Source organism: Pelecanus crispus, chromosome 2, assembly GCF_030463565.1.
Source record: "Pelecanus crispus isolate bPelCri1 chromosome 2, bPelCri1.pri, whole genome shotgun sequence".
NCBI lineage: Eukaryota > Metazoa > Chordata > Aves > Pelecaniformes > Pelecanidae > Pelecanus > Pelecanus crispus.
In genome coordinates this window covers 1,961,212-1,974,924 of record NC_134644.1, presented here as the reverse complement: position 1 = coordinate 1,974,924, position 13,713 = coordinate 1,961,212, and the positions used below count along the sequence as shown (strand labels likewise).

Below are 13,713 nucleotides of genomic sequence, written 5' to 3'. Positions count from 1 at the left end.
CAATGCAACGACAGCTCTAGTAAACTAAACACTGCCAGTGCCCAGACACCAATTAGGACTTTTCCTCAGTACTAAGCTCTTGCCTGCAGCACAGGGTGGCCCCATCCCAGCAGTGTTTCAGGGACGGTGCTTAGTCTACTGCTGTCCTATGCCCAGGAATAGTCTGAGGCAAAGGTGTGCCAGGGACAGGGCAGCCCATCGCCCCGGTGCCTGCTCCAGGGCCAGAGGGGTTCCCCGGCAATAACTCATTCTCTAATGAAGACAAATACCAGCTATTTTAAGCGGATCTCCGCTGGCGCTGAAGAGAGCCCAAGGTGACTAGTTCCAGTGGAGACATCTGCATTTAGTCAGATGAATCCTTTCTAAATGTTATTTTAAAAGGCTGCTGGCAATTTATACTTGTCTGATTTTTTTTTTTTTTTCCAAAGCACAGTAACAACTGTGAAGACAAGTGTGAAAGCAAATAGAGGAAAATAATACATGCATGCACACAGAGATACACACATTCCCCTACGGTCTGGGTGTTTTGCACCCTCGAAGGCACTTTTGGATAGATTACTTTTAAAAGCATCAGGCCAGATTATCCAGAGAAATTTATTCTTATTTTTCAAGGGACCATTAAGACCCAGCTTTCAGAAGAGCTTTGCCTTTGTCTCAGCACCTCAGTAAGATCTGAAAAAGCCATTAACATGCAACAAGCCCCGATGCAGGATCCCTGGCTGGATTTTCCCAAGAGCACGGCATTCGGCGGGCTAAGCTTATTTTAAATGGCAGGTGCAGATTTAAAAGTTAGCTTGGTGCAAGGAGGCTGAGCAGCCTGTCCCAGCACTGCACAGCTCTGCTGTCCCACAGCCCAGGCTGGTAAGCCCACCATAAGGTCGGCTCGACCCTGGCTATGCCACAGCACAGGCACTGGCATCCCTTCGCATTCTGCATCATAGACATGTCCAGGGGAGCCAAGACCCCCTTCACAAACCCCTCTGAGACCAGCAATACCTCTCCCAAGCAAGAGGGGTGCAGACAGGGCCCCCAAATGTCTGGCCTACTGATCCCTGGACATCAATACGCTGCATGTTGTTGATACCAGGACAAACAAGTGCAATGAGCAGCAATAACTTTAGGCTGGAAATTAGGAGGGCTCCTAAGAAAGAGAGAAAGTTCCTGAAGAGCCTTCCATTCAAGAGTCGCAGGGATGAAGAAGCCTGAAATAGAGTGCGACTGCTCAACACAGACAAACACACAGACATTTGGCACCGCGCGTAGCCAAGGGCATGAGGACCAGCTCTCAGGGTGCAGACTGAGCTAGGGGTGGGAGCCAGGATGACCAGCCGGGTTAGCTCAGTTGGTTAGAGCATGGTGCTAATAACGCCAAGTTCACAGGTTCAGTCCCTGCTCACTGCAGGGGGGTTGGGCTCGATGATCTCTCAAAGTCCCTTCCAACCCAAAGCATTCTATGATGCAGCTGATGCTGTGATCCCACAACCTGGAAATTGCCGTGGCTCTAGCTGCTCCTTCAGGTGTGTCAGTAAAAAACTTACTGCAGCTCCTTTTTGTGAAAGAGATGGTTGGGGAGCTCCAGGTGACCCTGGGTGTGGCGAAACAATTATTTTTGCTGCCTTGCAAAACGAGGGCAACCAGCAAGAGGAGGGGACTCCACCTCGAATTTACTTGACCTGACAGTGAGCTAAAGCTGGAGCAGTTCTATAATTTTCTGCTCAGACTCCATCTCCCCCATTAACATTTTAGACCAGAAGAGATTGATTTAGTTTTTGTTGAGAATTTTTGCTCAGTATTTTTATTTTACTGTAGCTGAAGCTTTTCAAGCTCCTTTTGAAGTGCTTGATTGATTGCTGATGAAATCCAGGATTTCACTGTGCACATTTCTGTTAAGCACCAACACAGACAGACATGGATGAAATATTTTTAAATAGCTCTGGTACTGATGAAGAGAGGGCTAGAGATGACTTCCCATGCTACTTTCAGGAAAACCTGAGGGTTTGTATACACCTAGACTGATGCAGAATAATTTAAGGCTTAATCTTGATTTCTGGAGCAGGGTTGGGCCACCCATTACCTTGTACCATTGGACCATTGACTTATCACTGTGGAAAAAATAAAATAAACCAGTCATTTCTTTAAGGCCACGAGGGATGCTGTGATTCTTTGCTGTATTTGAACAAGCAGCTCTTGAAATTCCCAGTGTCTTGGGATATGTGATGTGGGCCAGGCTGAGACTGGGGAGTGGGCCTTTTAGCTGAATTTGTTTGCATTTAGGGTGTTACCCTGAGACAGTTAGGTATTGGTTCTAGTGCTGATTTCTCTATTAATTTGAATTTTTCCCTCCAATGTGGTTCAGCCCCTTTTGCCCAGGTGTTGCTTACCTTGGTAATAAGTCATTTCCCCACCTAAAGCATCTAAAGCATTTACGCATTGAATCATAGCAAACTCAGTTCAGCTACCTTTCAGCTCTGGGCTGTGAGATGCAACCAGCTGGCCAACTGTCACTCATGGTGGCCTTGATGCTTGGGAATGGCCAAGTCCAGCAGTGAAGTTATAGCAGTGATGGCCCTTCTCCCTACCGCATCATGCCCCTATTTCAGAAGCTCTGCCAGGTGGAAGAGGAGATGGAAAAGCAATCTGCCTCCTCACTAACTGATTTCTTCTTCACACTCAGCACTGCTGTGCTGTTGATCAAAAGACCATCTTTGGTCATCGTGATTAAAAGGGTTTGCAGATCTCAAGAGACTGCTAAACCCCAATGAGACACACAAGCAACAGAAGAAACTAGGATCCGACAGGCAGTTGGAATAATCATTTACCAGCATTTCACATCAGAGGATGGTGCGGCACATTACTATCCTAACCACTAATTAAAATTGCAAGCACCCCACCGAGGTGGCAAGATGCATTGTAGCAGCTGGTCAGAATGTTTCGCTCACCATTTTTTTTCTCCCAATGGAAAATGGCTTCTTGATGAATTGGGAATATTCATTGAAAAGCTTTTTTCATAGGAAAAAACCCTTGGTTTTTTCTTGTTTCTGAAAAAGCATAAAATCTGTCTTCTCCCTTCACAGAGAACAAAAAATTAAGCCTAGGAAAAAAAATCAGCTATTCAGGGCAAACAGATTGGTCTAATATTTATATGTGTATATTTATTTTTTGTAATGAAAACCTACAAGAGTACAAAAAACCAGCCACATCCCTAGTGGTGCCAATTTCTTTTGTTGCAGAACTAATTGCTCTTCAACTAGCTCTGTGCCTTTTTTCCTTACGGCCAAAAACCACAGCCCCACCAGCAAGGGAAAAGAAAGGAGGACCCCAGAGTCCTGCCAGCAAGTGCTGTCTATGTGAAAGCATTTTACCTAGATCCAAACCAGTGATTCCCTACAAACTGGCCTTGCAGCTCCTGGGAATGACATAATACTTTGGCATCCTTTTGATTGGGTTTTCTCTGGGGAATCTATTTCTAAAGTTGCCATCTCGTAGTGCTTAGAATTGCTGCTGAATGTGAAAGAACATGCCAATGTTAATATTGTTATTGACATTTTTTTGTGAAGAAAAGAGGCTGAGGATGCAAAGAATATGAGAAACACTCAGCACAGCATTCATGTAGACACCGCAGTGTAGGAGTCTTTCTGTACCCTTACAGATCATAGAATCATAGAATCATTTAGGTTGGAAAAGACCTTTAAGATCATCCGGTCCAACCATTGACCTACACTACCAAGTCTACTCTAAGCCAATCAAGGGTAGACTGGACTAAACCATGTCCCAAAGTGCCACATCTACCCATTTTTTGAACACTTCCAGGGATGGTGACTCCACCACCTCTCTGGGCAGCCTGTTCCAATGCCTGACCACCCTTTCCGTAAAGAAATTTTTCCTAATTTCCAACCTAAACCTCCCCTGGTGCAGCTTAAGCCCATTTCCTCTCGTCCTAATAATGGATATCTTGTTCATGCTGTCAACGTACATGAGGCATTATTTAGGTTCACCTAAAAGTAAACATTTAAAATAGAGTTGATCAATCATAGCTATAAAGTGCCTGTTTCTCCTCATTGGCTACAAGGGGAGTGCAGAGCTCAAATGTAGACATCTGAGCTGTAGGTACTCAAAGTTGCATGGTGTGGATCCCTGTAATGCCCTAGAAAGGCCTATAGCTCAGAATATCTACCTTCCTTTTCATGTTGCACCCCACCAGGTGCTGATGCATTAGAGCAACTTCAGTTTCTTCATTCCACTTCATGCAAAGGTGCTTCTGGTGTGAGGAGGAAGAGGGCTTTGCTCAGATCCAGACTTCTATCACCAGCTTGTTTCTCAAGTCCCTTACATCCTACTCCAACCCCTTATCTTTGCCTACTTGCATTGCTCCAACTTATGTCTACAGTGTAATTTGTCCCATTGCTTACTTGATATTAGAATTTGGCTTCTGGAGATCCACCATGTTTGCCCCACTGGGGCTTAATCGGTAGGGTGTATTATTTCTTCTGATAATCTACCTTACCCCACTTCTTGTGCTTTTCATGGAAATCTGCCTAAGCCTGACTTTGCCTCTGTTTATGGTTAGTCTGGAACAGCACTGTCCACTGAAATCAGTCACTTGGGTCATAGATGGGTCAAATGAGCATTGACTCATGGAGCAAAGGCATCACACAATCTGCAGCCAGGGCTGAGAAGGGACACACCTATGAGGAAAAGGTGCCCAGAGACATCTGTCTTGTGTCTCATAGCAAAAGATCAAGGGGATTTTCTGAGCAAATTCAACAGGGAGACAAAATAAAACCTCGAGAAACCTTCAGAGGTTTACCAGACTAGGGAATTTGTTGTTACAAGAGAGGTATGGAAACCAAGAGCTGCAGTCAGATCCAGGGGACCGGACATTTGAAGAGACAGCAACTATTTCCAGTCTTACAACTACAAAAAGTGAGTTGGAGGGGAGGGAAGGGAATTAGCACTGGAGGGAATCTGTAACCTCAGCCTGAAAGTTTCTAATGATGAGGGGTCGATAACCACGTCTTGCAAATGGCTATCCCAGAATGTCATCCATCTCTCGGCTTTCCCAAAGTATCTACAGGTGGCTCCCGGTCTTATCTGCTCTTCAGTGACTTCTACACTCTTGGCAGTCCTGGTTGACCTTGCGGTAGTGCAAGGCTGAAAGGTGCCTGGGTTAGCAAAGGGTCCATCATACCCAGCCTGCTCCCCTGGTCCAGCCCATCTGGGTAGATTTCTGTGAGGCATCTGGCAAATTGAAAAAAAAAAAAAAAGAGCTTTTTGGCCCCAGATCATGGAGAGGAGAGGCTCGCTCTTTTCCCCAGAGGGCAATGAGGCAGGCAACTGACTGTCACAAATCATTATTGCCAAATAAACAGCATTGCATTTTAGTCCAATAAAGAAGGGTACACAATCCCAGGTATTACTGAGCCCCCAGTTTAGGGTGCCGTTTAATGAAGATAGGCCTGATGGCTCAGTGGTGGGTGGTGGGAGCATGACAATGTCTCAGAGAAGGATGAACGCATCGGAGCTGCGGTGGGGCTGGGGAATCAGGTGAGAAAACCCAGGAGGGCGAGACATGTTGAGGCCATGATAATAATAATACTTTTTCCTCTATGATCTACTTTAACTCTATTTTCTGCCTCCCTGCCAGCCTGTTTGCAGGACCCCCAAGGGGATGCAGACTGAGTCACTACATCCTTGTCCACACTAGCCCAGAGTGAGTAAATGCTGTGGGTCTCACCCAGGTGAGGGAAAGTCTAGAAGCAGGGGAAGAAACAGTCTCCTTGGAAGGAAAATAATCAATGTTTGTAGGAAGCAGGAGCCTGAGCCACACTTGCAGGGAAAGCTGAGCCCTGCACCCAGCCATCACCCAAGATTTTTACCAGTGTACGCAGAAATGGAGGGATGCCTTTTATTTACCCCAAGCCCTTTGCAAGGGAAGAGATCTTGGCACAAGCCGGGAGCTTTCTTCTGCAGCATCTGGGGCACAGGTTGGACCCGTTATGCTGTAGGCTGCTCTGCTGGGGGATGTCCCAAAGCATAGGCACAGCATGGACATTTTGAGCTGGAGCTGCAGTGGGGTTGACAACCGCAAAATGCCTGGGGTCGTATGACTACTTATGGGTTTGATCTTCACTCCATGATGTAGAAAGAGCCATAGGAGGCACCATAAGCACTTCCATCCCACCCACTTTATTTTTGGCCTCACCCTGGGCTCACCAGAAGTTGCTGAACAAGCTGGGGTTTTATTCTTTTCTGATAATCAACTATTATGGAGTGGACATATTCATTAACCTGAGCCCAGACCGATACACTGAGTGCAGCTGCTGTCCTGGATGCTGCTGCAGAGGTTTGTTAGGTTCCTGGTCTGACTGCTGGTCGAAGGACTGCTGTCAATGTGACAAGTTTTTACTGACATTACTTCTAATCTCCTATGGAGAAAACACACCTTCAAAAGAAAAACAGGTGCTTGGGTTGATTTGTTTTTTCATTGCTAGTAGAAACTACCTTGATTTGCAGGGTTTTTACTGTCACAGCGGTCTCAGTTAATATAATGGACATAGACGTCATAGTCAAGAGAAACCTGGTTTTCCTGGAAAGCTTAGTACCATGAGAGTGCTCTGCATCTGCTCTCCAGGAACGGCAGCTTGCCGGTGTCAGCTCCCTCTGGCACAACAGCCACGGGACCCTTAGGGCTCTGACTGCCTGAGCGGCTGTATTTTCTGCCTGTGCTTACCACACTGACTCACAGCAAGCAGGATCAGCCCATCACTGTCTTCTCCAGCAGGTGGTTATCCACATGCAAAAGGTATCAGCCTAGTCTAATGGATCAGCTCGATATTCAAAAAGTCCTGGGCAAGCATCTAGGCTCCAGGACAAATGGGGAGAAATTTCCTTCGGGGGAAAAAAAGTGAAGTCACATCTGCAGAAACCTGAGTGTGGTCTGGAATGTTTTCTCTGTTCCTTTAGGGCTTTCTCCCACCATCCCAGGACTAGGACCCAGAATGGATCCATGCTCCCAGGACCTCCTTGAGTCCTAAGGAAATCTGTGCTCCTGCAGTCAACAGAGCTGTTTCCAGCACTCTGTTTTCAGGTCTCAGACATTTGAGAGACATGCTGAGATGATTTGCTTTATAGGTTGTATCTTTTTTGTTTGGCCCCTTTGCTCCCAAGGATGCTAACAGGAGATCCTGTCATGTATTTTCATACGTAGTCAGTTAATAATCTGAGTAACTCTGGCACACACGAGATGAGTATGAGATCTCTCTTTCCATCGTGTTCAAAAAACGGGTAGATGTGGCACTTTGGGCCATGGTTTAGTCTAGTCTACCCTTGATTAGCTTAGAGTAGACTTGGTAGTGTAGGTTAATGGTTGGACTGGATGATCTTAAAGGTCTTTTCCAACCTAAACGATTCTATGATTCTATGATTCTATGATTACAGCAGGTGGTCTTAGTAGCCCGTCTTAGGCAGAAGATAAGATATAGATCTGTTAATTATCATAAAGCCTTCAGGCATCCATGAAGATAAAATGTTTCAAGTGCACAGGCATTAAATAATTTGCCTAAGGCCATAAAAGAAGAGAGTGTAGGAGAAGGGATTTCATCCCTGCTGTACAAGTGGGGAAAAGAAGGGAAGCTCACCCAGCATGGCAAGGAATAGAAACCACATTTCTGGTGGTCTAGTGTAGGATGGTCCTCAATCAATGGGCCTAATCGTCCCTGTGCACATCTGCCCTGATGCTGCCATGAAGGGAAAGGGGGCCGGTGCACTGCGATGGTGCAGGGGCTGACTCCCCAAGAGCCTCCTCCCACATCCCGTGCTGTCCACAAAGCCTCCTGTGGACAATGAAGCGGATGATGTATTACTGCAGCAAAAGCTGGGAAGACCTGAGAGTGCCTCTAATGTGATCCCGGAGGGGAGCCAACTCCTTGTGTACTCAGCACGGCTTTCCTGGCACCGGCCGAGGAATGCTGGCACGCCGGCTCCTCCAGAGCTATTAGCAGTGCTGCACGCTCCAGGGCTGCAGAGAATACGTGCTCTGTGTTGCAGCCGCCCTGGAGATCCCACTAGGCCACGCTCTTCCATGCCGCCCACCGCAGAGCTCCACCGCACCAGGGCAGGGCTTCTGGGTTTCGGTCCTGGGGCTGGGAGGAGTTCTGGCAGGCCAGAAATTCAGGTCCTCCCCAATTCTTGCTACCAGCCCCCCTGCCCCATCCACCTCCCTTTCCTGCTCTGAAGGTTTGTTTGCGCTTGCCTACGTGCAGCTGAGAAGTCCAGACTAGCATCGAAGTGATTGTGTGCAGCCTGTCTCGGAGGGCTGGCCACCCCAAACACCCTGCACAAGCCACAGCAATTCACATGTCCTCTCCTGCCAGGAGTCTGTAGCTTGTACTGACTCTCCCCAAAGCCATTTAGATACTGGACCTGCATCGACAAGACTATTTAGTCTCTCAGCACTCATCTAGGTACCTGCAGATCTCGGTTCCACTGTGGGTCTGAACCTGTATCTTGCTGTAAGAACTCAAAGTGAAGAGTAAGTCTCCATGTACCAAAGATATTTTCAACAGAGACCAAACCAGCCTAGCCCTAGCTCTTTCACAGCTTCCTGCTTTTGGACCCTTCAGTTCTGATTTCAGCCCTGAAAAAACAGTGACTGAGACCCAGTGACTATCACGACACTTTATATATAAACTGGAAAGGTTCCTGGCTCTGGGTTTGGGGCTATCTCAGGCATTAAATGCCAAACATGGTTCCTTGGATGCTTTTCATCTGGGTGAAAGGGACCGGTCCCTAGCTCAGAGTCATTATGCATCAGGCATCATTCCCACGGGACACTTTGGAAGCAGCCACCCTCTTTTAGAAGGGTGCAAGAGTTTGACAGCGAGGATGTGGTTTGTCCCATGCACCTCGGGGGCAGACAACAGCGATGGACAGTTTGACTCACCCATGCAGGCCCATAGCGCCTTTCTTAAGCATGAGTCTCTGCCATTTGGCTGGAAGAACACCTTCTACCCTGGGCAACATCCGTAACCGATATCCTTCCTGTGGTTGCAGAGATGCTCAGACACAGTTGGATAGCCAACAGCCAGTGCAGACAAACAGGCCTTATTCGGGTGATATCTAGTCCAGGAGGTGACCCCTCGCACCCAGGAAATGCTTATTTCTCTGCGCTGACCTCTAAACTCAGGTGATATGAATCCCACTTACTGCATTTCTGGGCACAGCATAGTCACAGCAGTCTGACCCCCACCATGGCAGCTACCCCCAGTGAGGGACTATTTTCCTGACCAAACCCATGCTGGCATTTATCCTTGCCGTGCCCTAAACCCATGTTGCCGTCTGTCACTTGTACCCAACCTCAGCTACTGGATATGCTGCCCAGTCTGTCCCACACAGGAGGGTACGTGGAGGTGCACCCCAGAGTGAGCAGATATTGCCGCTGTGCTGTGAGCTATCTGAGCCACCGAATTTTCTTTGCCTTCGGCTGTGGCTGCTGGCACACTCAGTGCAGAGGGGGAGATGGCATTCAGCCCATACCTGCCTGGCCCACAGCCTTGGCACTGTGTGCACAGGGTATGAATTCCTCGTCTCCCTGCGGTCCATATGCGGTAGCATCCCACCAGCAGACGTGACCTGGCATGAGTAAATCCCAAACCCTAGTACTGGGGCAGCAGGCCGAGGGATGTGGGATGGACCATTTGCAGCAGAAACATCTCAGGAGCATCCACGAAGCCCCTTTATGGACATCAGAGATGGGAAGACTGAATTTAGCTTCTAGCTGACTTCTTTCCCAGATAGGAGAGAAGAATGGAGGGCTGCACCAAGCCAGCTCAGGGTTGTGTCTGTTACATCTGTGTGTGTCTCTGGCTGGGGAATTGGTGGGATTGGAGGCTGGACGCATCTGGATGTCTGGCACTGAGAGAGAAAAATGCACACAGAGCTCTGGAAAGGAGCAGGTTAGTCTGACCTAAAGGCTTTGTGGTGTCCCAGGTCTCCAAGCAGCAGCAGGGAAGATGTGCCAAGACTTTGCCTCCCTCGCAAAACTAATGGGCTGTGTGGGGCCGCGGTGTGATCTTGTGCTTGATCACTGATCAGGGCTCAGCAGCCTGCTGTAGGATGAAGAACTGATGTTTTTGAAGGAGAAAAAAAAAAAAAAAGAAAAAGAAAAAAAAAAAGGCAAAAAAGAAATCAATCACAGTATGACCTCTAGCAGCTGCACTGGAAACCCAGTCAAGCCTTCGAGCAAAAAGGCTGATGATTTGCCAATGTGAAGTCTGTGGAGCAGCAATTCCGGCTGCAGGAGCTGTTTTCTCATTCCCGTTGCAAGCAGAGCTCCCCCTGACACCAGTGGAAGAGAGCTTAATTCTTTTGCAGCTCGTTACTGCTCATTGTAGCTGCCTGCTCTGAAACCAGTCTTTTCCTCTCCTCCCACCACTCCCTCTCCCGGTGAGAAATACACACAAAAAAAAGTTAGAGGTAGTCAAAACAGATAAGGCAAGGAAAGGTGAGAAGGTTTGTTGTGCCTGGGGGAAACTAAGGCAGAAAGGCTGTCACCTACGCTCACTTTTCAAACTCCCAGAGATACAGATGTAGTTACCTAGAAAGCTTGGATTTGCAAAGGTATGTAGGTACCTGAAAATCTTCCGAGTTCAACACCAGATTAGCAAGGCAAGACCACTCTGAACTCCCAGCTGAGGCTCTTTTGCCTCTTGGCAAATGCTCTGTGGGGCGGGTGCTGAGTTGTGACTCGTTAGCTGAATCAGGGAGCTGAAGGTGCTGGTGCAGGGTCATGCTTATGCCAGTCAGTGCCAGGAGCTGCCCGGCATTGCATGTGCTCCCAAGTCCTGGCCCTACTCCTTTAAGTGCCATTTTGGGCTCCCTGAACTTGGAGTCATCTTATTTCTCTTTTGGCTGGCGATACTGGGCCATTCTAGGCTTGAGGAGTATGAGTATGTGCCATGACTGTAAGGGCAGGTGGGATATAAGGGGATTCAGATGATGAAGTGGGGATGTCCTCAGTGTAGTACCTTTATATGGAGATCTAGTCCATGAAGGCAGTGGACCTGAAAGCATGATGTACTTAATTTCACAGCCTGGCATTGCTGTCTCCATCACTCTACTTCTTTTGTCCAGAACAACCTTCCTCCTTTCTAGATGCTCCTCAGCTCCGCCTTGAGTTTTTCAGTGGTCCAACAGTGATGCTCTAGTTGAGGCATGCCAAGGATGATGCGACACAAAAGCATCTCCAGCTGGGCCTTTCCCTCCCCTTGAGTTGAGCAGCAGCCTACACAAAATTGCCTCTTGAGAAATCCTCATAGGTTTCTGGAATAACCATTCAATCTCATCAGCAAATTGAAATCTCAGAGGGTAAAAAACAATGGCGTGTCCAAACCCTGGGAGTCAGGATCCTGTACAGCAGAGCCGGAAAAGTCTTTTCCAGCTGGGATTGACTGACAACCTCAGGGCTGGTAAACATGTATAAAACACATAGAGGGCCACCCACCCCACATCCAGAGTTTCAGGTCCTTTGCTGACAGAGGTTGCTTCCTAGCTGCTTTACATGCATGTGGTTGCACCAAGAAAGGCAATCTGATCTTGTATCTGCAGCTAGGGAGATGCCGAAGTGGCATCTCAATAGGGTTGCTTCCCACCTCTGGGAATCCATAAAAGACGGAGGCAGCCGATACACCACTGTCTGGCCTCCACCTGAAAGCCGAGCCCAGCAGCCAGCAACAGGTGGGCCTTGAAATGCTTGACCGTGAGTTTGTTTGATGAATGTATTCAGAAAAGAGAATTGTGTTGTCAGGGCTGTCTTTCAAGCAGGACCTGACCTCACTGCTAAAATAGCTCCATGGCTTGGATCATGCTTGCCAAAGAGGATGCTCTGGTTGGCATCTGACAGCTCAGCTGACCTTGGGGATTCAGCGGCTGTTGTTAGCAGGATTGCTGCCAGTCAGGGCTGGCACTGTGGACGGGGTGTTGGGGGTGATAGCAGCCTCCAATCTCTCCCCAGTGCTTCACAAATACTTCCTTGGACTCTGTTCATAGCTCAGGAAAAAGCACAGCAGTTTGGGGTTACTGCTGGTGATGGTGGGCTGTCAACCTCATTTCTCTCTGGGACCTGTCCAAAGTCCCAGTGTTTCCTGTGACAAGGACAAGGACATTTATTTTGGAAACTGGAATTGCTTGTCCTGGGGAGACAAATTCTTTGGTATTAGTTTCCTGAACATGCGGCATTGGGGCCTCCCTTGCTGGAGTCTCAGGTCATGCAGCTGGGCCATCACAGGGGAAGAAGAGGGGGACCAGCAGTGAGAGCCCTGGTCAAGTGTAGAGGACTTAGGCACCATGTTCTCTGGGATGTTGGCTTTTTCCATGACGTGCCAGCAAATCCTACATCTTGCATAGCTGTAACCATCGGGTTTTGGTCAAAATGCAGCAAAATGCTTTAGTTCCTGAGCTATTGCTTTGATAGGCACCCTCAGAGAGCATGAAGGGCTTTGCTATCCCTAGGATTTATCCGTGAGGTCAAAGACTCACCAAGAAAACAGGCTATTGCATCTGCTTAGCTCCTTTCACTGCAGGAGAAACACTCTGAAGGACTTGTGACAGCAGTACGTCCCTGGCCATCAGTACTCTGAGCCCAGGGGAGCGCAGCTCCCAGCCCCACACGCTACCCATTGCACTCACCCGTCCCCTCATATTCCTCACCCCTGAAATCCAGCTCGATTGGTCCCATGGCTGATGTCAGTCAGCTAGGACCTGCTGAAACTGGGGACGAGGGGCTATTTTGGCTTTGGGCTGCATTTCTCACTTCATGCCAGTAGGACCAGCCCCACTGTAAGACCAGTGTTCTCCTCCCTACCCCCACACCCTAAAACCATCCAGCATTATTTAGTCAACAAATGTTTTTAAGTACCTAATTGCTCTGTAGGTAACAAATTCCCACTCTCTCTGATTTCTGATTGACGACAGATCTGACTCAAGTGCGAAGGAGAGTATCACAGCCTCCAGCTCTTGAGAGGATTTTTGCAAGTCACACACCCACATGTGCACACAGAAATTCTTCTTTGCCAAATAACACCTGCAGAAGACGCAGCCAACCACTGAGCTCGTCTGGTTTGCCCAGGTCTAGGCAGCATGATGTTCTCATTGAAATCTAAGGCTGCCGCTTGCTCACCTCAGAGGAAAGCAATAAAACTTCTGTTCATAATAAAAAGACATCACTTCTCATGGCTGTGGACTAAGAAAAAAGAGAGGTGTTGACAATTTATGCCTCCTCATACCATGGTGGACCATGAGTGCAGAGAAGCTAGAAGAAAATGGTTAGGCAATTAGAGATAAATATGGAAAAAATCAAGTGAGAGGAAGAGGAGGAGGAAGGGGGAGGCTCAGAGACTGGAGCAAGTGTTGGCTCTTCACTTTGCTTCTCTTTCAACTCTGGGACAGCCTTGTCGATGCCGCTCAGATAACAGGGACAGCAGCCCTGCACACTGCTTCCAGGAGATCGCATTAATCAAGCGTACTTATGATATCTTATTTATCAGCCATGTGGACTCCACTAGGCCCCATATAGCTGACCAATACCATCATCACAAGCCTACAGTGGGGGAAACTGAGGCAGGGAGAAGGGATTTCCCTAACTGGACCCCAGCAGCCGAATGGTCTGGTTTTCCTAGACAATAACACCAGCTCTTCCAGTCAGTCTTCTGAAGGGTT

At 48.0% G+C, this 13,713-nt stretch overlaps 1 protein-coding gene across 2 annotated transcripts in view; it reads left to right on the top strand.

The window, feature by feature from the left end:
- The window catches only part of PTH1R (parathyroid hormone 1 receptor), a 124,274-nt gene that overhangs the window by 40,630 nt on the left and 69,931 nt on the right, over positions 1-13,713 (top strand). Inside the window, exon 3 of one of the 2 annotated variants that reach the window (XM_075705861.1) lies at positions 2,604-2,612. The exons of the other annotated variant lie outside the window; for it this stretch is intronic. Coding sequence (XP_075561976.1) covers positions 2,604-2,612 — 9 coding nt within the window. The remainder of the gene's footprint in view (positions 1-2,603; positions 2,613-13,713) is intronic. 2 annotated transcript variants of the gene reach the window in all.